Consider the following 25,063-nt stretch of genomic DNA (forward strand, 5'->3'; position numbering starts at 1 on the left):
ATGAGGACTTCCAGATTCATAGCTCAATCACTTCCCAGATTTGGAATTCTAGACCTATCGTCCCACCAAACAACCCACATTAATTTATCGTCAGAATGCAACCCTAAACCATTCTCCGCTGCAAGCAGAGACATTGCATCATCTCTGCTCCCAACTGTCAACAGCTTCCTGGAACCTTCAGACATCCATCCTCTGATTGGCTCTCACCACCCTGCCATAGTTCTGAATGCTTTGTTCCAATATAAAGGACTTGGCTCCGTTCCTCTCTCCTCACAATTAAGAGAAAGCTAATGTAAGTTTGTGAACTCTTGCCTACTCATCCACAAATGCTAATATGCTTAATACTCCTCACAGCCAGGTAGGGAGGCTGCCTATAGACAGATTCCATCTGTAGCCGGTTCTGTGGTTATTTATACAATCAATGACACTGGGCTCAATAGCTCCTGTACTAGATCCTTTAGGAATTTCAGCAAATATTAAAAGGGTCAGTGCAAGAGGACTAACATGGTTCCCTGCCATGATTATCTCACTGCCAATGATTTGGTGATGACCAGTTGTGCTCTAATAATCTGTGAAGTCATGAAATACAAATTTAATAAATAAATCATATTAATAATAATTCATCATGGCAGATCCTTTACTGTATCTCCAAGGAGAATTCAAAAAGTCAGGCAGCAATGCTCAGTTTACTAGGATCTGCATGACTGTGCTCCTGTTACTATACAACAATAAGCTTTATCAAAAGATCTTCAGCCAAAGGAAATGCGACTTTTAGCTTTTAATTGGAAATGCAAACAATATTGCAAAGTAGTGTTAAAATTTAGGCAGCTAGTGAAAGATCAAGTAAAAACCAAGCATTTACTTGATTATTTTCCATATTCCAACTTCCTCTAAGCTAATGTGTCACAACGTTTACCAACTCATTCACCAGGCAGAGCAAGGAAGGTCCATCCGTTATCCTAATGCATCCAACAAATGTCGTAATTACTCCTGCTGTATCAATCTAGTGCTTGGAGCAAATCGGAAACACTATCTTCTTCCCCAACAGGCGAGCCTTATTTTCTGACTGCTACAGAAGCAAACATGATTAAAAATAAGAAGCTCGTCAATGCAGCAATAAGAAGACGGGTGAGCTTGGAGGACTTTGTCCAAACAATGAGGTTTATGGGAAATCTAAGTTGATGCATAAATCTTTTCCAGGCTTCCAAAAGGTATCCCATATTACTTTGGGTTTGATGCAGAATTTGTTGTTCTAAGGGTGCAAGCTTATGCACAAGAACTTGGTGTTAGCTGAATGGGCTTAAGATCCATACAAAGTCTCCCCATTCTGGTCCTGCCCTCACCATGCCCCCAGAATGCATTCATCCATCCATCCATCCATTCATTCATTCAATCACTCATTCATTCAATTTAAACCAACCTCAACTCATCCAGCTTCAGCTCATAATTTGTCGTTCTTAGAGTACTGTAGTACCAATGAACAGCTCTCATTGTGTTTTCTCTATGCATGGATCCAAGGCAATACATTATATTAATTATATATTAAATCTCTATGATTAATTAATATGTTGATATAGTATAATAAAGAACTGATAAGACAGTATATTAAGGTATAATAACATTAGGATATAATAGATTATTCATTATATTGTTACAATATCCTCCTCTGCACTATTATGTATTACTATTAATAGTAATCAATTCATATCATCATTCTATTCATGCAATGTAATGCAATGTGTTATTTAATATGTTTCCATGTTAACCTCCATCATGTAAATTATAATTTACAAAATCAAAATCCTGAGCTAAGTGATTTCGTAGGAATGTCATAACCAAGAAACAATAGAGCAGCAGAATAGATGTACAGCTAACAGCTGTGGCAGGGTGTGTGGGTGGGATTTGCTGCATGCTGAGCAAACATCAGAGTGGGTCCTGGGATAGCTGGGGAGAGAATTTGATCAGCAAAGTGCCAACAAAGAGAAGCCTTTTCCCTTAATAAATATCTGCCTCATTCCAGTCTTTCAGCTGTGCCTATCTTACCCCCAAGCAGGGGCTTGGACTGGATGATGATCACGTTCAGCTCTATCTCTATGGATGGTTTTGGTTGGCAGTAGAGGTGTATTGGCAGCTTGTGTTGTTATTGGCTCTGTTGTACAAAGTCACCCAGCTCCAAGGTAGTGGTGAAGCTTGAACTAACCACAAGGTAGGATGCCATAACCTATCCATATTGCACAGACCACACATCTGCTCAGGGTGTGAACCTGAACAGTTTCAATTTCCCAGTATTTTGGAGCTTGAGTGAACATGGGAAGAACTTTAAAAAGGTGTTGTTGTTGTTTTGTTAATTGAATATAAATAGATTCCAGGTACCAAATTTTGCAGAGCGAGAAACAGAGAAGACAAATTGAGATATCTGAAAATTTGAACAAGTGGGTAGGGTAAGGTGACAAGGAACATGTGGATTCTCATTTCCAACTAAATGTGGTCCCGTTTGGTATCTGGATCTCATATTTCCAGTATTTACAGTGTATTTAGGAATATTTCCAGGAACATCCATGCTTCTTGGGGGCATGATGGGAGTTGCAATGGACCTTGATGTTCCAAATGGGGAGAAACACGAGAAATAAACTAGTAATATGCCAATTATGACTTGGGTGCTTCCAGCAAGATGCCAGAAACAATGTGCTCTCAGTGTTAGGATGCAGAGGAACAGTGTGGTAGACACTAGTCCTATTCATGTGTCGTTAAATAGGTGTAGGGCAATCCCGGGTGCATCAGGGAGGGGCACTGTGCCTCTTCCCCCAGTGTTACATCTATCCCTGTGCTCCTGCTGTCCACACAGTGTTGACATCTGAAACATGGGATCCACACAATCAGAGAACCCAATGGCACAGAAAGTATACCCACATGCTTGTGAAACTTCTATATCATGGGTAGGCAAACTAAGGCCCAGGGGCCGGATCTGGTCCAATCGCCTTCTAAATCTGGACCGCGGATGGTCCGGGAATCAGCATGTTTTTTCATGAGTAGAATGTTTCCTTTTATTTAAAATGCATCTCTGGGTTATTTGTGGGGCTTGCTTGGTGTTTTTACATGAGTAGAATGTGTGTTTTTATTTAAAATGTATCTCTGGGTTATTTGTGGGGCATAGGAATTCATTCATTTACCCCCCAAAAATTATAGTCCAGCCCCCCACAAGGTCTGAGGGACAGTAGACCCCTGCTGAAAAAGTTTGCTGACCCCTGTTCTATGTCAGAAGCTGTCCACATATATTTGCCCTGTCCATTCTCATCACAGTATATGCTGTTCCTTTCTGTAGGACCTGTCAAAGATGCTTATTTGGGTTTCACTGGCTTCCTGCCTCATATCACATCATGATGGTTTCAGTACGGGGGTACTCTACTCTTCGTCTATGGTAAGATGGCATGCAGTAGAGATGGCTTTTTAATGCAGGGGTTACACAGTAGGGCTGGGGGTGTTTTGTTTTGTTCTGTTCTGTTGAGGGCCACATTTTGTTCAGGGTAATTTGATGGTAGGGGTGAAAGGATCTTCCAGTTTCAGTTTCAACAGTTTCTCATTTCCCCAATCTTAGATTTGGTCTCTCACCTTTCTGCAGCGAGATGCTGATTTTTGTGTGAAAAGAAAACTCTTTAATATTTCTTTTAATAATCTTTCTCATTTTTTGTCTTACGTTTTGACTACTGTAGAGATTTGTGCAAGCAATTTCTCTTTAATATAATCCATTTTTGACTGTTACATTTAATAGTGGATTCATTTTATGCACACTTTTGGCTCTGACCTGTCCATCTTGGGTGGCCCTGCACGGCATAGCTCATAGCTTCTCTGAGTTATTCTTTTTAAAAAAAAAATAATAATTTTTTATTAGTTTCCACAATAAAATATATAACATATCACATTTTCAACTTTAACAAATTTTCCAATTTTGGACTTCCCTCAGCCTCTCTGACAATCATCCAAATTTGATTTTTAGGTACACAGTTCTTAAATTCACTATTGCCTTTCAAAAAAAACCTTTTAGAACCTGTTTTTCTTTTTTGCAATATCTCTTTGACTGTTACAAAGCTTCTTTAAATGCCACTAACGTTATTTCTCTATCACTTATTTCTTCCCAATAGTCCACCAACTTTCTCCAGTCCTCGGTAAACTTTTGATCTTGTAGATATCTGATCTTCCCTGTCAATTTATCCAGTTCTGCATAGTCCATCAACTTTGTTCTCCACTCCTCTATTGTTGGTACTTGTTCTTGTTTCCAGTTCTGGGCCAGTAGTATTCTCGCCGCTTCTCTGAGTTATTCAAGCCCCTTCGTTATGACAAGCCAGTGATTCATGAAGGGGTTTATGTTACGATATGAGAACAACGCAGCTGCAAACTGGCAGCTTGGTGAAAACATCACATGATGTGGCTAGCTGTGGGAAAGAATCTTCCCGGAAGTTCACAGGCTTCACAAAGCTTTGTTCAGTGTGTAATATGAGACCTTCCTGTTGCGTATGTAAAGGAAGTCTGTGTCACTTGCTCGATGGAGACTGAGCAGATCGGTCATGTTTTTGTACAGCTGTAAAGTCAGAAATAAACTGTAGAGATGTAGACTTCTGACTATCTCCTTTCTCTTGCTGGTATGCAAGGAGGGAGGGGGTGTGCATTTTCCAAGCTGGGAAATGTCACCTATCAAGATCTACCCTGGACTTGCGGGGATGCCAGCCAGGGAGATCACCGGTAAACAGCTCCGGGAGCCTGGGACAGTTGCCAGCCTCTCCCGAGGGGGCTAGTTTTCCAACAGTTTACTCTGTTACTTGACCATAAATTTGCTTTTGCAGAGAGAGGGTGGGGGTTCCTCTTTTCTAAAGTTTCATGGGTATATATGAGCTCAACAAGATGGGAACTTCATGCCACCTAAACCTCTTTCTCTCTGGCCCTTGGGAAGTCACTAGATGAATCCTCTCATCAGTCCTGCCTCACATTTCCTTTAGCCAGGCTGGAACTGTTGCAATACTTCCTTGCTTGCTAGAATGGATAATCTCTTAGAGCAATCAAATGAAACTTTAACACAAAGCATGATAAAATCTGACTTCCAGAATGCGGCCCCTGAAAGACTGCTTATTGCAGAATGCATCTTATGGGATGATAAAGGTCCCCACCCCTGCTCTAGAAGACCTCAATCTCTGACTAGGGTGGGGCTTTCATCTGGCCCCTGCTGCGCATACATGCAAATCTTCACGTACATGGATGCACAGTGAAAATGCACAACTTCCATTCCATTTCACCCCATATCCCTCCCAACTGCTCCACTGTAATTCAAACACCACCACTGGATTCGTCTGTGTTGTAGGTGGCCTATAATTTGTAAGCTACGTCGATTTTTAGTCTGAGCCTTTAAAAAATTATTCTGTATAAAAAACTGAGGGACCATTATGGTCAAGTTATGAATGCAACCTGCATCAGAAGTAGGTGCATGACTGGCTCTTTCTGAATAAATGAACAAGCAAGGCCTGCAGAGCATAATAATAATAATAATAATAATAATAATAATAATAATAATAATTTATTATTTATACCCCACCCATCTGGCTGAGTTTCCCCAGCCACTCTGGGCGGCTCCCAATCAAATGTTAAAAACAGTACAGCATTAAATATTAAAAACTTCCCTGAACAGGGCTGCCTTCAGATGTCTTTTAAAGATAGGATAGCTGCTTATTTCCTTCACATCTGAAGGGAGGGTGTTCCACAGGGTGGGCCCCACTACGGAGAAGGCCCTCTGTCTGGTTCCCTGTAACCTCACTTCTTGCAATGAGGGAACTGCCAGAAGGCCCTCGGCGCTGGATCTCAGTGTCCGGGCTGAACGCTGGGGGTGGAGACACTCCTTCAGGTATACAGGACCAAGGCCACTTAGGGCATTAAAGGTCAGCACCAACACTTTGAATTGTGCTCGGAAACGTACTGGGAGCCAATGTAGATCTCTCAGGACCGGTGTTATGTGGTCCCGGCGGCCACTCCCAGTCACCAGTCTAGCTGCCGCATTCTGGATTAATTGCAATTTCTGGGTCACCTTCAAAGGTAGCCCCACGTAGAGTGCATTGCTGTAGTCCAAGTGGGAGATAACCAGAGCATGCACCACTCTGGCAAGACAGTCCGCGGGCAGATAGGGTCTTAGCCTGCGTACCAGGTGGAGCTGGTAGACAGTCACCCTGGACACAGAATTAACCTGCACCTCCATGGACAGCTGTGAGTCCAAAATGACTCCCAGGCTATGCACCTAGTCCTTCAGGGGCACAATTACCCCATTCAGGAACAGGGAATCCCCCACACCTGCCTGCCCCCATTATTATTATTATTATTATTATTATTATTATTATTATTATTAAAAGTATACTGCCCTTCATTTGTAGATCTCAGGGCATTTCACAGCATACCTGTAAACATACAAGATAAAGCTACCCCCCCCCCTTAGAGCATGTCCTTGGGGATTCTTCCAACTCCCATTCTGTGGACAGAACTAAGCCAACATAGACGTCACTGAGACAAGAGTGTGAACGTGCTGGGAATGTGGGCTTGGCTGACTGCCGTGATCTTGAGGGTTTCATACAGTTCTTGTGCTTTTAGTTTTTCCTGTCACATTATCTGTAAGGTAAAGGTAAAGGCACACCTGACCATTAGGCCCAGTCGTGACCGACTCTGGGGTTGTGGCGCTCATCTCGCTTTATTGGCCAAGGGAGCCAGCGTACAGCTTCCAGGTCATGTGGCCAGTATGATTAAGCCGCTTCTGGCGAACCAGAGCAGCACACAGAAATGCTGTTTACCTTCCCGCCGGAGCGGTACCTGTTTATCTACTTGCACTTGACGTACTTTCAAACTGCTAGGAGGGCAGGAGCAGGGACCGAGCAATGGGAGCTCACCCCGTCGCGGGGATTCGAACTGCCGACCTTTTGATCGGCAAGTCCTAGGCTCTGTGGTTTAACCCACAGCGCCACCCGCGTCCCCACGTCATCTGTAGAGAGGTCCTAATCCTGAACGTTATGTGTTTCTCTCACAGAACCTTCGAGAGTTTTTCAATTTAACAGGATATACTGAGGTGCAGATCGAAATTTCTGAGATAAGCCTGATCACAACTGAAATGACGTTCTTGTTCTTTGGAAACATTGCTGGGTCCCTTGTTGTTGGCTGGTTGGTGGAGAGATTTGGCAGGTATAAAGATAAACACTTGACAGGTAAACTACACTAGTCCTTCATTCCTGCATTGCAGGGGGTTGGACTAGATGACTCTGGGGTCCCTTCAAACTCTGCAATTCTATGATTCTAGGATTGTCATGGTGGTGGTGGTGTTGCTGCTGACCTACATGCCCCTCCCCCCAGTAACATCAAATAAAAGATACAATGTCATCACTATTGCTGGTTTCATTCCCCGTGCCCAGACATTCAACCACATGTAAAGGGAAATGCAGGAGGGAACTTTAGTGATGTCACATCACATTCACCTATTACTAGCCATTTCAGAGAGGGATGTGGCAGGGAAAGAAAGTGTATGATCTAATGAGGTCCCTCAAATCCTATTTGATGACCATTAGTCAGGTAATGAATCTTTGTTTTTAAGAAGGTGGGAAGACACCCTCCAGATACAAGTTAATCCTACCAATGTGGTTTTAAACAATGATGGCTATTTGCAGTTTAGTAGCCCTGCAGAGAGCTTGCTGGGGAGACCATGCATTAAAACAAGGGACTCAAAAATAACTTAAACAAGGCTTTAATAACAAAAACTAAAACTCCTTATACACTAAATACATCAACAACAAACCAGACCCAACCACCAACCCATCCCCCAGGGTAATGGGAGAGCTAGGTGCTGCTCCTTATATACTATGCCCAATTGCTGACACAGCTTGATTAACACAGCTCAGCAGCACCTGCTATGTTTCACAGCTGCAAGACTGGGTCTTGTTATCTGCCTTGGCCCTGGCTCTTAAAGACATACACAACTTGTGAAATAATAATGAACCTTCACATTTTAAAGTGACCATTCAACAGTATCTGGCGTAAGACCTAATATGAGTGTGCAGACTTTCTAGTATGCCAATAGGAGAAGGGCCATGTCAGTTGTAGAGCACATACAGTGGTGCCTCGCAAGACGAAAAGAATCCGTTCCACGAGTCTCCTCGTCTTGCAGTTTTTTCGTCTTGCGAAGCAACCCTATTAGCGGCTTAGTGGATTAGCGCTATTAGCGGCTTAGCGGCTTAGCAGATCAGCTGATAAGTGGCTTAGCGGATCAGCTGATAAGCAGCTTAGTGGATCAGCTGATAAGCGGCTTAGCGGCTTAGTGGATCAGCTGATAAGCGGCTTAGCGGCTTAGCGGATCAGCTGATAAGCGGCTTAGCGGCTTAGCGGATCAGCTGATAAGCGGCTTAGCGGCTTAGCGGATCAGCTGATAAGCGGCTTAGCGGATCAGCTGATAAGCGGCTTAGTGGCTTAGAAAAAGGGGGGGGAGGGAAAAAAAACCACAGGAACTCGCAAGACATTTTCGTCTTGCGAAGCAAGCCCATAGGAAATTCATTTTGTGAAGCACCTCCAATACGGAAAACCCTTTCGTCTAGCGGGTTTTCCGTCTTGCAAGGCATTCGTCTTGCGGGGCACCACTGTATGTCTATGCAGAATATTTCATGCTCTTTCATCACTGTCCTCCAAGTAAGAGAATTTACCTAGCATGGCAGCAAATATCAAGTTTCTAGCCCATATATATATATATATATATATATATATATATATATATATGCTTTCGTAGATATATATGCTTTCGTATATATATATATATATATATATGCAGGTTTTGGTGTCCTCGGGTGTCTTCCCGTGTAAAAGTTGGGGTGTCTAGGCGACGTTTCGACGAGGTCTCACTCGTCATCTTCAGGCTGGTGCTTTCGGCTTCTTGTTACTGGAACAGAGCAGGATCTCAGTGTTTGAGTTCCTATAAATACTGTAGAGGGGGTGTGGTGTATAGCCTCCAATGTTCTGGGCAGAGAGGAAGTTCCCAGGCTAGTGTGCCTTTTCTTCTTTTGTTCCTTAATTACTTGAGAGATATCTTGAGTGATTTCTTGAGTGATATCCTGAGTACCACTTAGGTGGGTCATTAGGTGTGGATTAGTTGTTAAAGTCTTTGTGTCTTGACCTCTTGAACTTTGTGAAGAGTTTTCCTGAGAAGATGGCTGTACTGTACTTAGTTGTGCTCTGGCTTGGCTTCGTGTATAGGGGCGAGCTGTGGTTTTGTGGCTTGTGTCAGCCAGATCTGTGTAGGGATTGCAGGGGGGTGCAGCATCCGGAGGTGCCACCATGGATTGGCTACTGGATGGTGTCTGTAATTCATCTGTGGAGAGGGTCTGGGTTTGGGTCTGGTGTGGTTGATTGGTGTTGGCGTTCTGTGTGCCTCTGGATCTGGTGTCAGTTTTTGTGGGGAGGGCTAATTTCCAGATGTCTGGCAAGCGGGATGTGTCGTCACGCTTGTTCATGTTGTGAGGGTGTTTCTCTATCTCGATGGCTTCCATGATTATTCTCTTCACAAAGTTCAAGAGGTCAAGACACAAAGACTTTAACAACTAATCCACACCTAATGACCCACCTAAGTGGTACTCAGGATATCACTCAAGAAATCACTCAAGATATCTCTCAAGTAATTAAGGAACAAAAGAAGAAAAGGCACACTAGCCTGGGAACTTCCTCTCTGCCCAGAACATTGGAGGCTATACACCACACCCCCTCTACAGTATTTATAGGAACTCAAACACTGAGATCCTGCTCTGTTCCAGTAACAAGAAGCCGAAAGCACCAGCCTGAAGATGACGAGTGAGACCTCGTCGAAACGTCGCCTAGACACCCCAACTTTTACACGGGAAGACACCCGAGGACACCAAAACCTGCATTCCTGTACCCGTGAAAATCTACGAAAGCAAATATATATATATATATATATATATATATATATATATATATATATGACTTTGAGCACTGTCTCCTGAAATCTGTAGGTGGGGGGGGGGGCAGTAAAGGGTTCCTGGGCAATTTTACCAGGCTTGGGAGTATGAACTTCAGTGCCTTGGGTATGTTCTGTCTCTTTTCAAAACTAGCAAAACCCTAAGAAATTATCCCCCAAACATTATTGACTGTCTTACAATTCCATAGTTTTTCTCAATTGTCTGATCTTTCGATAGTACCTTACATTCCTTGGTATCGCACCCCCTCCCCCAACCCCCTTTTACTGTCTTTGCAGGAAAGGTGCATTAGTGATAACTAACTTTTTATGCATTACCTCTTCTGTGATATTGCTTTTTTCGCGTCAGATAAGATTCTATGGATGCATCCTCTTCACCTTCTTCTATAGTGGAATATGTTCAGGTGAGTCAGGGTCCTGGATTCAGCATCTTGCCACCTATCCCCTGGTAGTAATAATAATAATATTTCTACACCACGCATCTGTCGGCTTCCAACAGAAGGTTAAAAATACATTAAAACATCAGTCATTAAAAACTTCCCTAAACAGGGCTGCCTTCAGATGTCTTCTAAATGTCATATAGTTGTTTATTAAGGGGTGATAAGATGAACTCAGACAACAATCTGGTTTAAAAATGGCCACAACTTTATTGGCTACAGATGTAGGTGGAACTTTGGCTCAGGCATTGGGTGTACTGTATATCCGTTCCAGCCTCCTGCGGGAAGGTTGAAACCATTTCAGAGTTTTGGCAACCAGTCCAATGAGACAGGACTCCATCCACAATCTGATATCCACAATCTTCAGTCTTTGGTCTACTTCTTCCTTTGGCTCTTCTGCCAACTGCGTTGAGTGTGTTCAGTGGAGCTGGCTTAAATGCATCACCAGTGAGCCGGGCATGAAAGCAGACAATGCATGGCTAACCAGCAAGGCACTGACCAGCAATAAGGGCCTCTGATTGGTCCATTTGAACAGAAGGTTTTGGCGGGCAATCATGCCCAGATCAACTAGCCAAGGGAATTCCCAGATAGATGGACTGTTTCTAACAACCCAGTACAACTGGTGTGCTAACCTGGAAAAGAATCCAGACATGGGGGATGGACAACTCGAGACATGGCCCAAGCTGTTAGTGCAATTTCACCCAGTCTAGGTTTTCAACCTTGAGTTGAAAAAGATATTCACAGAAGCCCAAGAAAGAAGAATAAATGAAATGAAGTGAATATCCTGCAAAGAAACTTTTGTGTGCAGAAATGAGTTTGATGTTTTGTTTTGTTTAACATAAAATATTTGCCATGTGGTAATTTGCGCGCAAATTATTCTACACTGTGGGAAGCAGTGTTGTTTGATTACATCATCATATTTATGGTGTCAAATGCTCTGGCTTTGGCAAGAAGCATGGGGAAGAAATTTTCAAAGTTGAGAGGCAGCAGCTGAGAACACCTTTCTGTGTTCATGCGGGGCTCAATTTTGCTTAGTGCTACATGTGGGCAAAATCTTCATATCTATGGTGTCAAATGCCATCTCACCTTGCAGTTTGACTCACTGGCCATACATACAAGTTGTGAAGGACAGAATGACATTTTGCAGTAGCCAACAGGGGACATCATGACATCATAGGAATCTACCTATTTGACTCACTGTGCCATGCAAACATGCCTATGCATTTCTGCACATCAGATCATGTGTATATTGTGAATTATCCCTTGAAATCATACACTTGTTTATACATTTCTGCACATTATGCCACACACTCATTGTGAATTGTGCTTTAATTTATCATCAAACCAGGAATAATCTTCGGTGTTGTCCCTCTGTATCTTCTTGAGATTTCCCCTAAAAGCCTGAGGGGAGGCATAACCATGATGCATCATCTGTTTTCTTCTCTCGGTTATCTGTTGTTTGAGATACTTGCTCTTAAGCAACTTCTTGGGGCCCCACAAGGTAATTCAAAAGCATTAATATTTTGGCTTAAAGCATATAAAATGTTCCAGCATAGTTTCCCCCCGCATTATCATCACACTATCTCCTTGCTTAGGTTTCTCAATTCTGGCAACCTTTCCTGTAATCATGCCAGTACTTCAGAGTTTCATGCTGCCCTACCTTCCTGAAAGTCCTAGGTATCTTTTCATCCAGAGGAAGGATGTAGTAAGTGCAAGACAAGGTAAAATATTCTGAATTGTATAGTTTCTATTAATCTTCTTAATATAGAGTTATCAACATCCATTCTGTAGCAAAGCAGATACATGTGAGGTGGAATCCAATACTAGTCCTGCTCAGAACAGATCCAATGAAGTAAATAAACATGACTAACCTAGGTACATTGATTTCAATACGTTTACTCTGAATAGGATTTAAACTACAACCCATTTCCATGAACCACATGGAGATGTTGTGGCAGGGCTGCTCACAGGGAGATGAGGAATGGGATCTGCTCTCTGTGTCTGTTGCTGGGAAGCAGTCTGCTTGGAGACGTTTGTACTCCACTGGTGTTGGACATCCTAGCGGAGGAGGGACAGATTGCTCCAGCAACCAGAGATACACAAAACTTGAGTTGGACAGTGAGCTGGCCATACAGATTCAGGTCCAGTGTCCAAGGACACACTGTCAGATGCACTGCAATAAACAGACTCAGCCTACTTGTTGAAGTGCCCTCTTGTTTGCCCATCACTTGGAACAAGAACTATTCAGATGACTGTGCCCACCCAGTTTTTCAAAATGAGAGCCAAGGGGCCCTGGCAGGCATTCAGACAATGTCTTAGCTTATGCGTAGCCATGTACTTTAATTAATTTTTATTCAAGTTTTTTATATTACAAAACAGATAAAGAGGGAAACGAACATCTACTGCCTCCAATTTCAATTCATAGTCTTTTTCACAGTTCATTTACATATAGTGAGAGACACTTTTGTCATAGACATCTTGCATTTGGGGAAAAGCAAGGGGGAGAGAGATGTGTTATTGTTCTTTTGTTCTGTTGCTCATTATTAGTTTAGTAGGTTTGTGTCAGCATCATGTGGGTAGGTCTTTTGTTTATGCATTTCATTTTATTGTTAAAGTGAGAGATTAGGGGGTCCCGAGCTTGGTTGGCTGCATTCAGTTGACTGCAGTGTGGCTTGTTTGTTGAGGGAGGAGGGTTGGTTGTTGGGTCAGGTTAGCCATAGTGATTTGTATGCTATTGGGGAAGTTTCCTCCATTGACGTCTAATCCTTTCCAATCCAGCACTGAAGAAGCTAAGAGAAAGGGATGATGTGGAGGATGAGATACAAGAGCTGAAGCTGGAGGACATCACTGAGAAGGCAGAAAAGAATATGAATCCTATAAAACTGCTGAGGACCCCAAGCCTACGACGAGAAGTGTTCCCCATAGTTGCCTTGATTGGTGGAGAACACCTCAATGCCCTCAATTCGGTAAGGAAAGCAAGATCCTAAGATGTTAGGAGGGTGAGCCTGGTAAAATGAGGGTCCATTTCAAACCAAGTTCAGAGGCACCAGTTATCACTTTTTGTCTCGAGGAATGCCCTAGATCTTTTCTCCAAGGGAGCTGTTTTGTTCTCCGGATTCTATTCCAGGGGCTGGGACTATCTAAACCCCTACTGTGAAATCTGTGGCCCAGCCAATGTTGTTGGACCCCAGTTCCCATCACCTCCAGCCAGCATGGCTAATGATTAGGAATCACTCACTCACTCACTCACTCACTCACTCACTCATTTTATTTGTTAAATCCATGCCCAAGGCAGCTTACAACTTATAAAATAGTACATAACAACAAATATAACCAAATCAGTCATCAACAATAATGTGTGGAATAATGGGTGGATTTATCCCAAAACATCTGGGTGTCTCTTCCATCATGAATGGTCATGTTCTCCTGGAAACATGGGTGTCCATAAAAAAAATTGGGAGAGGGGAAAGTAAGTCCTGCCCCATATAAATGATAAATTGTGCTCAGTAATTCCCTGTATCTGTGTGAAGTCATTGACTGTCCCAAGATCACCCAGTGAGCTTCATGGGCAAGTGGGGATTTGAACCCTTGTCTCCCAGGTTCTAGTCTAACCACTCTAACCACTACACCACACTGGGTCACAAGGAACCTGGAAGTAGTTTATCTTCTAGACTAAGAGTAGCTGACATACAAGGTTCAGTCCAAAAAGAGAGAGAGAAAGAACATTGCAGAATCAGAACACTGAGTTCAACATCCTGTTTCTCACATTAGCCCAAAGCGGAGTCTTCAATTTCTAATAACCTTAGGTGACCACCAGTTGTTTCTTCCAGTCACTCAAGGCTTTCCATTGTGTTGGTCTGATTTCAGGCATACTATTACTCAGAAAGAATCTACCTGGCTATGGGAGTAGAATTAGATAACCTCCAGCTTACTGTTATAGGCGGAGTTGCTTTTTATTGCTGTGCAACTGCATTTACGGTAAGTCTCCCCAGGTTTTTATTCTCTTGCTTTCTAATTCTTGAAAATCAGTCTTCTTAAAAGGACCGGTCTTTGCTGTGACCGTTTACATCCCTTCCATGGCTATTTATGGTGCAACAGCTCCCTCCACTCTCAATAAATCATGGGAATTGTAGGTCTATGAAGGTTCCCTCATTCTTCTTTCTAAGAGAACTCCATAGATTTAAATGCGGTTCATGGAAAACGCAAATTGACTGAAGCAGGTTATTTTTTAAAAAAGAAATCCCTTTTCAAATTTGTTTTAATATGTTTGATGTTATTATTTTTTCTTCACTTGAGATAGAAAAGAAAACTCACATCCGTCTATCATAGAACTGCAGTTCCCAAGATCCTTTGAGAAAGCAGAAGGGAGCAATCCTATACAGAAGAAGCTCGTGTAGAGCAAGTCGGTGTACATTTACATGGTGTCAAGGTACATGACATCCAGTTATAGGATTGCTGCTGCTCTGCTTAATCATGGCAGAGGGGAAACTGCAACACGCTCTACGTGGGGCTATCTTTGAAGGTGACCCAAAAACTACAACTAATCCAGAATGCAGCAGCTAGACTGGTTACTGAGAGTGGTCGCCGGAACCATATAACACAGGTTCTAAAGAATCTTCATTGGCTCCCAGTGCATTTCTGAGCACAATTCAAAGTGTTGGCGCTGACCTTTAAAGCCCTAAATGGCCTCAGACCAGTACAGTGGTACCTCGGGTTAAGTACTTAATTCGGTCCGGAGGTCCGTTCTTAACCTGAAACTGTTCTTAACCTGAAGCACCACTTTAGCTAATGGGGCCTCCTGCTGCTGCCGTGCTGCCGGAGCACGATTTCTGTTCTCATCCTGAAGCAAAGTTTTTAATCCGAGGTACTATTTCTGGGTTAGCAGAGTCTGTAACCTGAAGCGTATGTAACCTGAAGTGTTGGTAGCCCGAGGTACCACTGTATACCTGAAGGAGCATCTCCTCCCCCATCATTCAGTCCATACATTGAGATTCTCTTCCAAGGGTCTTCCCTCACTGTGAGAAGTGGGGTTACAGGGAACCAGGCAGAGGGCCTTCTCGGTAGAGTCACCCTCCCTGTGGAACACCCACCCTTCAGATGTCAAGGAAATAAACTGTATTGGGAAGTTTTCAATGTTTGATGTTTTAATATGTTCTGATATGTCCTGTGAACCGCCCAGAGTGGCTGGGGAAACTCAGCCAGATGGGTGGGGTATAAATAATAAAATGTTGTTGTTGTTGAACAAGCCTTTAAAATAGCACTCTATGCCACATTGCCAGGTCACGTGACTGGGCTGAATGTGCTTAAGTCACCACTCTCTGGTCCCATCCCTTCCACACACCCAGAATATCCCCTTTTTTGGAACTTACGCTGCTCCCAGTTCCACCAACCTGTATCTTTGGCTGAGCTGGGGTTGGGTAATTGAGGCCAGGGGACTCATTGCATCCTAAGCTGCTCATCCTGGCATACCTCATGAGCCTGGGATGCAGTTGTTACCTAAAGACTGCTAGCTAAAATATCTCTGTACACCTCTACCGTGTGACCCCTTGCTTTGCTTTTTTTTCTTCCCTAAACGAATCTCCTGCCCCAATGTTCAACTGTTTCCAAACCAGGGAGTTACTTCATAGAATCATAGCATTGGAAGGGATCCTGAGTCTAATCCAATCTCCTGCAATGCAGAAATATGCAGTTGTCCCATATGGGGATCAAACCTCCAACCTTGCTGTTATCAGCACCATACTTTAAGCAACTGAACTATTTGACCTTATAATCATGGCTGGACTCTTCTGCACTTTTTCCAATGCTGTGATATTGTTGTTGTGAAAATTTTGTCTAATGCCATTATTACTTCAGGAGTTTTATCTTCAGTCTCCTCCCTGTTGATCCCTTACAGAGAATTCACTTTCTTCCACAGCTGCCATGTGCTGGGGACAACATTTTCCTTGAGCTGCCCACCGTGTAGTGGGGAGATTTTAGTGGGGAGAATTGCCCCAATATGCATCGTTTATGCTTTCTTATACTGACACACTCAAAGAATTCCAAAAGTGTCATTAGCAGGGAGAGAAACCAAGCTAGGATTTCTTCAGCATGACTTGTTCATATATATGCATTTAATTTTATCTTTAATGGTGCTTTCTGCCAGCTGTACAGGTAAAGGCATAAGCTAACTAGCTTGTAGCTAAGAGGATCTTTTTCTTTCTCTTTATACTCTTTAGGTCTATCTCACTGATTCTAAGGGCCACAGGTTGATACTTCTCATTGGCTTTGGAATGTGTATAATTTCCTGTGTTCTGTTAACCCTGAGCCTAGAACTACAGGTTTGTGATTGGTGACATTTGGAACTGAGAATGACTAAGGGTTCTGCTCTTTGCCTCTGTTCCTTCCTCTGTAACAGCTACAAAGGACTGTGCAAGTAGGCAGTAGATGTGACAGAACATTTATTTTCTTGAAATATTTTCCATTTTCTGATCTTCCCTGTGAAAGTCAGATGGGCGTTCCACTCCAAGGCAAGTGATCTCAAAGAGATCTTCACTCTGTGGGCCAGCAGTTCTATGGAATAAGAGATGATAATTGCTTAATAGAGAAAAATTATGAAGATATAGTTGTATCTGACAACCAACAGATTAGCAAAAATGTCAAAATCAATAAAAGGTAACTGCTGGAAGTGTAAAACAACAGAAGGAACCTTCTACCACATGTGGTGGCCACGCAGCATAATTTAAAATTATTGGGAAATGATTTAAAAAAAAACCTTTTGTTAAAAACCCAGAAGCACTACTGCTGGGGTTAATAACAACAGAAGTTTCCAATAAAGAAAGAAAGTTGTTTCTGTATGCCACAATGGCTGCCCACATATTATAAGCACTAAAATGGAAAAATGATAAAGTGCCAATGAAAGAAGTCTGGCATATTAAACTGTTAGAATATGTGGAGTTAGCAGGGGTGAGCACTGGAATAAAACCAAAACGATGAAAGATGTAAAGAAGACCAGATACTATTTACAGAATATATGGGAAAGTATATGGCCACATGAACCAGAAAAACTGTCTGCGGACAAACATCAGCTCCCTCAGCCAGTAAAGCGAGATGAGCGCCGCAACCCCAGAGCCCTTCGCAGCTGGACTTAACTGTCAGGGGTCCTTTACCTTTTACATGTGGAAAATGATGCCTAAATATGGACACATGAAATCCAGGTGTAAATGACCCCCGGTATGTAATGGAAATACTACCCTACTTTCTTCAACAGGCCACCTTCCCAGAAATGGTGTATTTCAGCTCAGTTGTTGACCACTTGTTCATCTTTGGAGAAGGCTTAGGAACAGGTAAGTGCTCAGATGATGTGCTGTGCTCTTTAGATGATGCAAAAGATATGAATACAATAGATATTCCCTCCAAAAGGTGAAAAGATGGTATTCATTTCTCTGAATCATTTCTCTCTACTTAGGTCCTATTCCAACTGTAATTGTGATGGAGTTGTTTCTTCAGTCATCTCGGTCATCAGCCCTTGTGATTGCAGGAATAGTGCATTGGTTAACGAGCTATCTTGCAGACATGACAACCATTTATGTGGAGGTGAGTGATTTTGAATGTCAGTTTGATAAAGAGCGCATCGTTTCAGTCACAAAACTAAGCTCAACCCCTTCCCACACCATTATTGTCCCCCTCCAAACCCACAAGTGAAGCCATGTCCTTAGAGTGATTTTGATTTATCCGCCATTATTCCTTCCCCTTCCCCAACCGTCAGTGTGTTTTGTTAAAGCTGAATGTTAGATTGTTTCAGAAATATACAGCATACGTTTGTCACCTGGGTTCAGTGTAGGGATGGGAAAACATTGCCCTTCCAGATGTTGCTGGGTTGTAAATTCTAACATCTCTCCATAATGGCCATCCTTGCTAGAGCTTATGGGAGTTGGAACCCTCCGGCTTCTAGATGGCCACGGCTTCTACATTTAGTAGGTAGGCTTGGGGTTCAAATGCCCAGTTGGTCATGAAGCCCATGAACAACCCATGTCTTTGGGCAAATCACTCGTGCTCTCAGGTGATAACCCACATCTCACTGACAGAGCACATGGTTTGCATGCAGAAGGTCCCAGAATGAACGCCTGACACCTCCATGGAAGCCCTCAAAAGACCTGCTGGGCAGCATAGACAATAGCAAGTTAGATGGACAGGCAGTCTGTCTCTGTAGAAGGCAGTGTTATGTGTTCATAACTGTGAATAGTTTTGTCTCGCCACAAGGAAGAGAGACACCAGTCATTATTCCTTACAACAGAGGAATGGTGGCAGCAACAGCTGTAGCATGCACAGCTTGGAGACCGGATCTGGGCCCCCCACACACACCATGCCACCTCTACACTGACCTCTTGGCGAAAAGGAGGTGCTGCTGCTTTCCTGATGTAGATCTTTATTTCACCACCACCCTGTTTCTGATACAGATCTTGCCCCTTCTTCCCCAGTGGGATGTGCATGCGGTTCTGTGGTTCGCCTCAGGTGCTGAAATGTCATGGGCCACCCCTGGTAATAAGGGTAGTGGTCACTCAATAATTAGCAAGCAGCACAACAGTAGGGAGGACTCTGCATAGCCTACCTCCAAGACCAATAGTTCCTTCCAAGGCAAGAAAGACTTCGCTAGGTTTTTGGGTGGACTGGCAAGGTTCTGGGACAAGTGGTAGCAGCAGGAAGGTCCCAACACTCAATGTGCAAGACAACATGAAGCAAAACCGAGGTGGGCCAGTATGGGGCAGAAATGCCGGGAGCTGGTTCACAATCTACCCCTCATCCTGAACTGCCATCTGGCACAAATATGGCAGCAAGGGTAAGAGGATGACTGGTCTTGATCTCCTTGAGAGCCAGTGTGGTGTAGTGGTTAAGAGTGGTAGTCTCGTAATCTAGGGAACCGGGTTCGCGTCTCCGCTCCTCCACATGCAGCTGCTGGGTGACCTTGGTCCAGTCACACTTCTTTGAAGTCTCTCAGCCCCACTCACCTCACAGAGTGTTTGTTGTGGGGGAGGAAGGGAAAGGAGAATGTTAGCCGCTTTGAGACTCCTGAAGGGGAGTGAAAGGCGGGATATCAAATCCAAACTCTTCTTCTTCTTCTTGTGGGGAAAAGTCAAGGAGAATATTTGTACAACAGGCAAATAAAAAGATTCTGATTCTTTCCTCCCCTCTCCTTTTCTTTCATCTCTAGGCATATATTGGAGCCTTCATTTTCCTTCTTTTCTGGCCTATCTCTGTAGCCACAATGTTTTATATCTTCCGGTATGTCCCAGAAACGAAAAACAGGACCTTTGTCGGTATCAGGAGACGCACGGCGTTGAAAAAGGCAGTGAAGATCCACATCCAGAAGCAGGCGGAAAAGTAGAAACTCAGGAAGCACCCTTTTCGGCAGATTGTTTGTTTGTCTATTAAATAGATTTTTAAGACTAATGGAAGGATTCCAAAAGAGTAGTTACTGTTATCCTTCAACTCTTTATGCCCAGTTGGCTAAATTTCAATAGTAGCAACTTCCTTCCTGGGCTGAAGACAAGACCTTCTTTTCTCATCCCACCCCACCCCAGTTTCCTGGCTTTTCTGTGAAAGCTGGAATATTTCAAGAAAGCAACATATGCCTCATCGGCTGCTACCCTTCTAGACCTCTGCAGTTGTTTGTGAATATTGCGTGGCTGATATTTGGGCTGGGCTGGGCTGAACTAGATGCACCTCTGGAATTGGCTGCAGCTCAGTTTTATTTATTTGTTACTGATATGCAGCAATGGCAGCTTAGGAAACAGAGGCCTGTTAAGTCTGAGTCGATTCCTGTAAGGAAAGATGGAGAAGTGCGTAACTCATGCTGGGGATAACTTCTCAGGAATGACCCTCCTGAAATTATTGGACTAATATATATCTGCTGAACTCAGCATAGTCAAAATTCATGGGAGATGGGAGTTGGGGGCCCAACAATATCTGAAGGACCAATTCCCTCATGTAAGGCTTAACTCAGGCTTAACTCCCTATTTATGAAACCTCAGTATTAAGCTGACACTGCCTGCCTTTTGACCTAATTGGATTGCTGCTCATGTCCTAAGTAGTCTGAAGTAAATTCACAGTCTGAATGTAAACCACTTACAAGGACTATCAATCGTCTCATGAGTGTGGAGAACCAGCCCTTTGACTTCTGTCCTCAAGTGGTTTGCATTCAATCCACTTACACAGAGACTTCTGAAAGGATTGTTCTCTCCATCAATCGGCTGATGGGACCAGAAGCCATCTCCTGAGAGCCAGTGTGGTGTAGTGGTTAGAGTGTTGGACTACGACCTGGGAGACTGCAGGGTTCAAATCCCCACTCAGACGGGAAGCTCGCTGGGTGACATTGGGCCAGTCACCATCTCTCAACCTAACCAACCTCAAAGGGTAGTTGTAAGGATGGCATGGTGAAGAACAGAACCATGTGCACCACTTTTAGCTCCTTGGAAGAAAAGGGTAATAAACACAAATATAAAGAAAGGAAGGAAGGAAGGAAGGAAGGAAGGAAGGAAGGAAGGAAGGAAGGAAGGAAGGAAGGAGGGAGGGAGGGAAGGAAGCCCTCCCCTTTCAAAGCAAGCTGTTGGTGCCAATTTTCTGGTTGGTATTGGCAGCCCCACTGTCATAATGATGCCAGGTGAACAACCGATAGGGCACCCATACACCTGTCAATCTGGGCCCAGGTCTAGTTCCCTGTCCTTGAAGTACAGCTTCCAATCAGGAACTGATTTTACCAGGGCTATCCTTTTTCTCCAATCACAGTGCTGTGATTCCTATCTAATGGGCAGATGTCTTGGACCACAAGTGTCTGTGTCTATGTCAAGGCAACTGTAAACGGAAAGCTGTAGTTGTGTGTGTGTCAAACTCTCCATCTGCTTGGGACTGGAATGAGAACATTGCAGATCCAACCGATCCTTCCCTGAATTCAGAGCAGCACGTGGCACTCATCGGTGTGCTCCTCCTAGCAAAAATTCTTGGAAAGAGGTGCAAGTCTTGCAGATATATTTTCTGCCTGATCAAGGGTTCTTCAGAAACATTACATTTGCTAGTGCTTAATTGCTTCCACGGGACAGAATGGTGCACTCTCCATATCTGAAGAAGAAAGCGTAGTTTCTTTTTCAGTGCAAGAAAAAGGGGCAGGTCATTCAGCCATGAAAGAAGGTAGGACGGAACCAAGATATTTTGAAATTGCAAAACAACAATTGTCCCAAATAAAGAGATACCGTACTCAAAGCTTGCGAAGTTGTTCTGTCCCTGGAGTCATAAAATACCCCATTTACTACTCTCCAGAAATAAAAACACAATAATCATGCATTAAACAACTAACAATGTTATGCCCTATTAAGTCTTCAAATTCTTTCAATTTAAACTCTCCTCCCTCTTCTCTTAATTAATTTCTTAATAAAGTTGCTGTCTAATAAAGTTGCCTTGCCCCATGATGGTTTTTATGATTAACTGGTTTTACCTACCATTCATTTTGCAACTTTATTTCACATGGCTTAGAAGCTATGGTGTTCAGGAGCACATAAATGGGTGGAAATACTTCATCAGTTAATTATTTACCGTAATATATGTATCATTTCATCCTGATACTTTATCAGTGCCCATGTTTCCTTCTGCACATTGGCAAAACATGGCACAAAATAATATTGGTCCAACTGTATGTACAATACCATCAAGTTTTCATACCATCAGTTTATACTTCTGCTTGTCTGCTGGGGCAACACAGAGCAGCCCCAGCAGATGGATCTAGTCTTCAGGCAGCTCCTTCATCTCCTCTGCTTTTTCATATTCAGTATGCATCATTTTATGACTTTGAACCACAGCTGTGGAGCTTTTTACCATCTTCCCATTGTCCAAGATTACTTCAGTCACACGCAGCCTGTTATTTCTGCAACACTTGCAGCTGATGACAGAGTTCAAGGACAGTCAATATCACGCCTGGCTTGTTCCGTGCAGCTAATCTCAAAAATAAAAGGAGATGTCACCTTCTACCTTTCCAAGTAGAGATAGCACTGCCACTGGCCCTGGAAATCTGGTGAAAATCTGAATGGAGTCATCTGGCCAAGTCCTACCCCCAAATGACTGCATTCAGCTGTGAAAGGAGAAAAACACAGTTCACATACATAAAGGTTAAAGCATGGCACCCAAGGTGCTACGAACTGAGTTTGCCCCTCAGAGAAGCATTATTGCTTATCAAATATCTTTTTCTAGAGAGAAAAAAACCCACTGCAACGGCCCATTTATACAGCTGGGAAAACTTGCTGGAACAAAACTGCCTTCAGTTCTTTTCCGAAAATGCAGATAGCAGGTGCTGTCGTATCTCAACAGGGATGCTATTCCACAAAGTGGGGCTGCCATGCTTAAAGCCCTCCTCCAAGTAAATGCAGAGCAGTAGATGACAATCTGGGACGCGGGTGGTGCTGTTGGTTAAACCACAGAGCCTAGGACTTGCCGATCAGAAGGTCGGTGGTTTGAATCCCCGCGACGGGGTGAGCTCCTGTTGCTCCTATATAGGGAAGTTGTTTTTTAAAAAGGTTTAATGTTTTATTATGTTTTTACATATGTTAGAAGCTGCCAAAAGTATTTGGGGCAGCCCAGTAAGATGTGTGGGATATAAATAGTAAAATTATCATTATGGAATGGGGCGTCCCTATTTTCATCGGAGAAATGTTGGAGGATATGCTTTAAAGCCTAAATATGCATCCATTGTGGGACGCAGGTGGCACTGTGGATTAAACCACAGAGTCTAGGACTTGCCGATCAGGAGGTCAGCAGTTCAAATCCCAGTGACAAGGTGAGTTCCTGTTGCTTGGTCTCTGCTTCTGCCAACCTAGCAGTTTGAAAACACGTAAAAGTGCAAGTAGAGAAATAGATACCGCTCTGGCGGGAAGGTAAACAGCATTTCCATGAGCTGCTCTGATTCGCCAGAAGCGGCTTAGTCATGCTGGTCACATGATCCAGAAGCTGTACACCGGCTCCCTTGGTCAATAAAGTGAGATGAGTGCTGCAACCTCAGAGTCGGAAACGACTGGACCTAATGGTCAGGGGTCCCTTTACCTTTACCTAGATGAAAATCTAATTGACCAGAATGGGCTCATATGCATCTCTGTACCCAGATCCAATGTGATTGTGGGTAGAATTGCTGGTGAACTGCCCAAATAATTATTATTTTCAGATACAGTGGTACTTTGGTTCTCAAACTTAATCTGTTCCAAAACCAAAGCGTTCCAAAACCCAGGCGCACTTTCCCATAGAAAATAATGCAGAATAGATTAATCTGTTCCAGATTTTTAAAAACAACCCCTAAAACAGCAATTTAAGATGAATTTTACAATCTAACAAGACCACAGATCCATAAAATGAAAGCAATAATCAATGTACTGTACTATAAAATAAATACGACACTATTGTAGATGATAAAAAAATAAAATTATTATTATTTTCTTACCCGCACTGATGATAGTCATTGTTTGGATGGGGGGCTTTTATTCATTTCCATAGTCACACAATCAATCAATCAGTAGCTGAACTGGGTTCCACACAGTCACAAAAACAAATGAACCGAAAAAGCCTCAAAAACAAAAATGCAAAATAAATAGCAAAAACAAAAGCGCCAAACTTAATCCGTTCCGGAAGTCCGTTTGGCTTCCGAAATGTTTGAAAACCAAGGCACAGCTTCTGATTGGTGCAGATTCATTCTGGACTGGACTCTTAAGCTGTCTCTAGGAGTCCATGTGAAATCTGAACTGAATCTGAATTGGAACTTTTACATAATTCTGGTGTGTCCTTAATTCCATGGATGAGGCTCCACACTTGTCTTTGGTTGTTGTTGTTTTTAGCTCAGCGGAAGAACATGAGGTTTGCATGGACAGGGTCCTGGATTCATTCCCAGGCATTGGAAGTTATGAAAAGTTTGCCTCAGAGCCCTGAAACCTTGGGATACAGCCCTTCTGCAACCTCCATCAGAGGACTGTCACTCCCCTGTTCAAAAAAAGAGGGCCCTTTTGTGGGCGATGGAATATCTCAGGGTGTTTGGAACCATTCCCCAGACAAACCACCACTTCAGAAGAGCTAACAGAGGAAAGATCAGGCCTCAAGGAAGTGTTGAAATCAGTTACTGTTAACACCCTTCAGATTTGAATCCTTATGCAACACATTGTGTGTGTGTGTGTTTTCTTTGCAAATGTCTCTGGGTTGTTTCTTCTAACGGCTGCCCTTGTGGGCGGTTTCCTTTGGGACAGTTTGTTCTTTGTCGCCCCCTCCCCTTCTCCCGAGCAAGCACCCTGCCAACCAAACAGGGAGCATTTGAATGACTTCATTGTGGCAGCGCTCCAGGGACAGAAGAAGCTACACATGTTTGCACTGCACACTTAATGATCCCATCCAATTTTTTTTTGGATTACCATTTCTATTTAAGGGCTGGGACTGGATGAGATAAAAATTGCATCTTTTTCAATACCTTTGTGACCTCAGAAGGGAGTAGGTTAGGGACATGTGCATTGTAGCTCATGCTAGTTCTACTCTGAGTAGCATTGAATGCAACACCATACTGGTGTCTCTTTTCTCCTTTGATGGTTGCCTTGAAAGTACACACAGGTCTCCCTTACCTCTGTGCCCCGTTAACCCCAAACTT

General features: G+C 43.2%; 1 protein-coding gene across 5 annotated transcripts; it reads left to right on the forward strand.

Moving 5' to 3' along the window:
• Positions 1-189: 189 nt before the first annotated feature.
• Positions 190-19,854, forward strand: LOC309348745 (solute carrier family 2, facilitated glucose transporter member 5-like). 5 transcript variants are annotated; one of them, XM_081874446.1, is made up of 13 exons: positions 190-292; positions 1,049-1,128; positions 3,323-3,418; positions 7,052-7,203; positions 10,271-10,395; positions 11,777-11,929; positions 12,024-12,149; positions 13,207-13,394; positions 14,296-14,406; positions 16,644-16,745; positions 17,675-17,750; positions 17,873-18,000; positions 19,616-19,854. In XM_081874446.1, exons 2-13 carry the CDS (start codon positions 1,084-1,086, stop codon positions 19,787-19,789), a joined length of 1,476 nt encoding a protein of 491 aa, XP_081730572.1. In that variant the 5' UTR covers positions 190-292; positions 1,049-1,083; the 3' UTR covers positions 19,790-19,854. The 5 variants fall into 5 exon arrangements, with proteins under 5 accessions (XP_081730572.1, XP_081730576.1, XP_081730573.1 ...); XM_081874450.1 differs by having other exon boundaries at positions 10,346-10,395; XM_081874447.1 differs by having other exon boundaries at positions 276-358.
• Positions 19,855-25,063: the final 5,209 nt, after the last annotated feature.

The sequence above is a fragment of the Podarcis erhardii genome (genome assembly GCF_964252035.2).
Source record: "Podarcis erhardii genome assembly, chromosome: 8".
Taxonomy (NCBI): domain Eukaryota; kingdom Metazoa; phylum Chordata; class Lepidosauria; order Squamata; family Lacertidae; genus Podarcis; species Podarcis erhardii.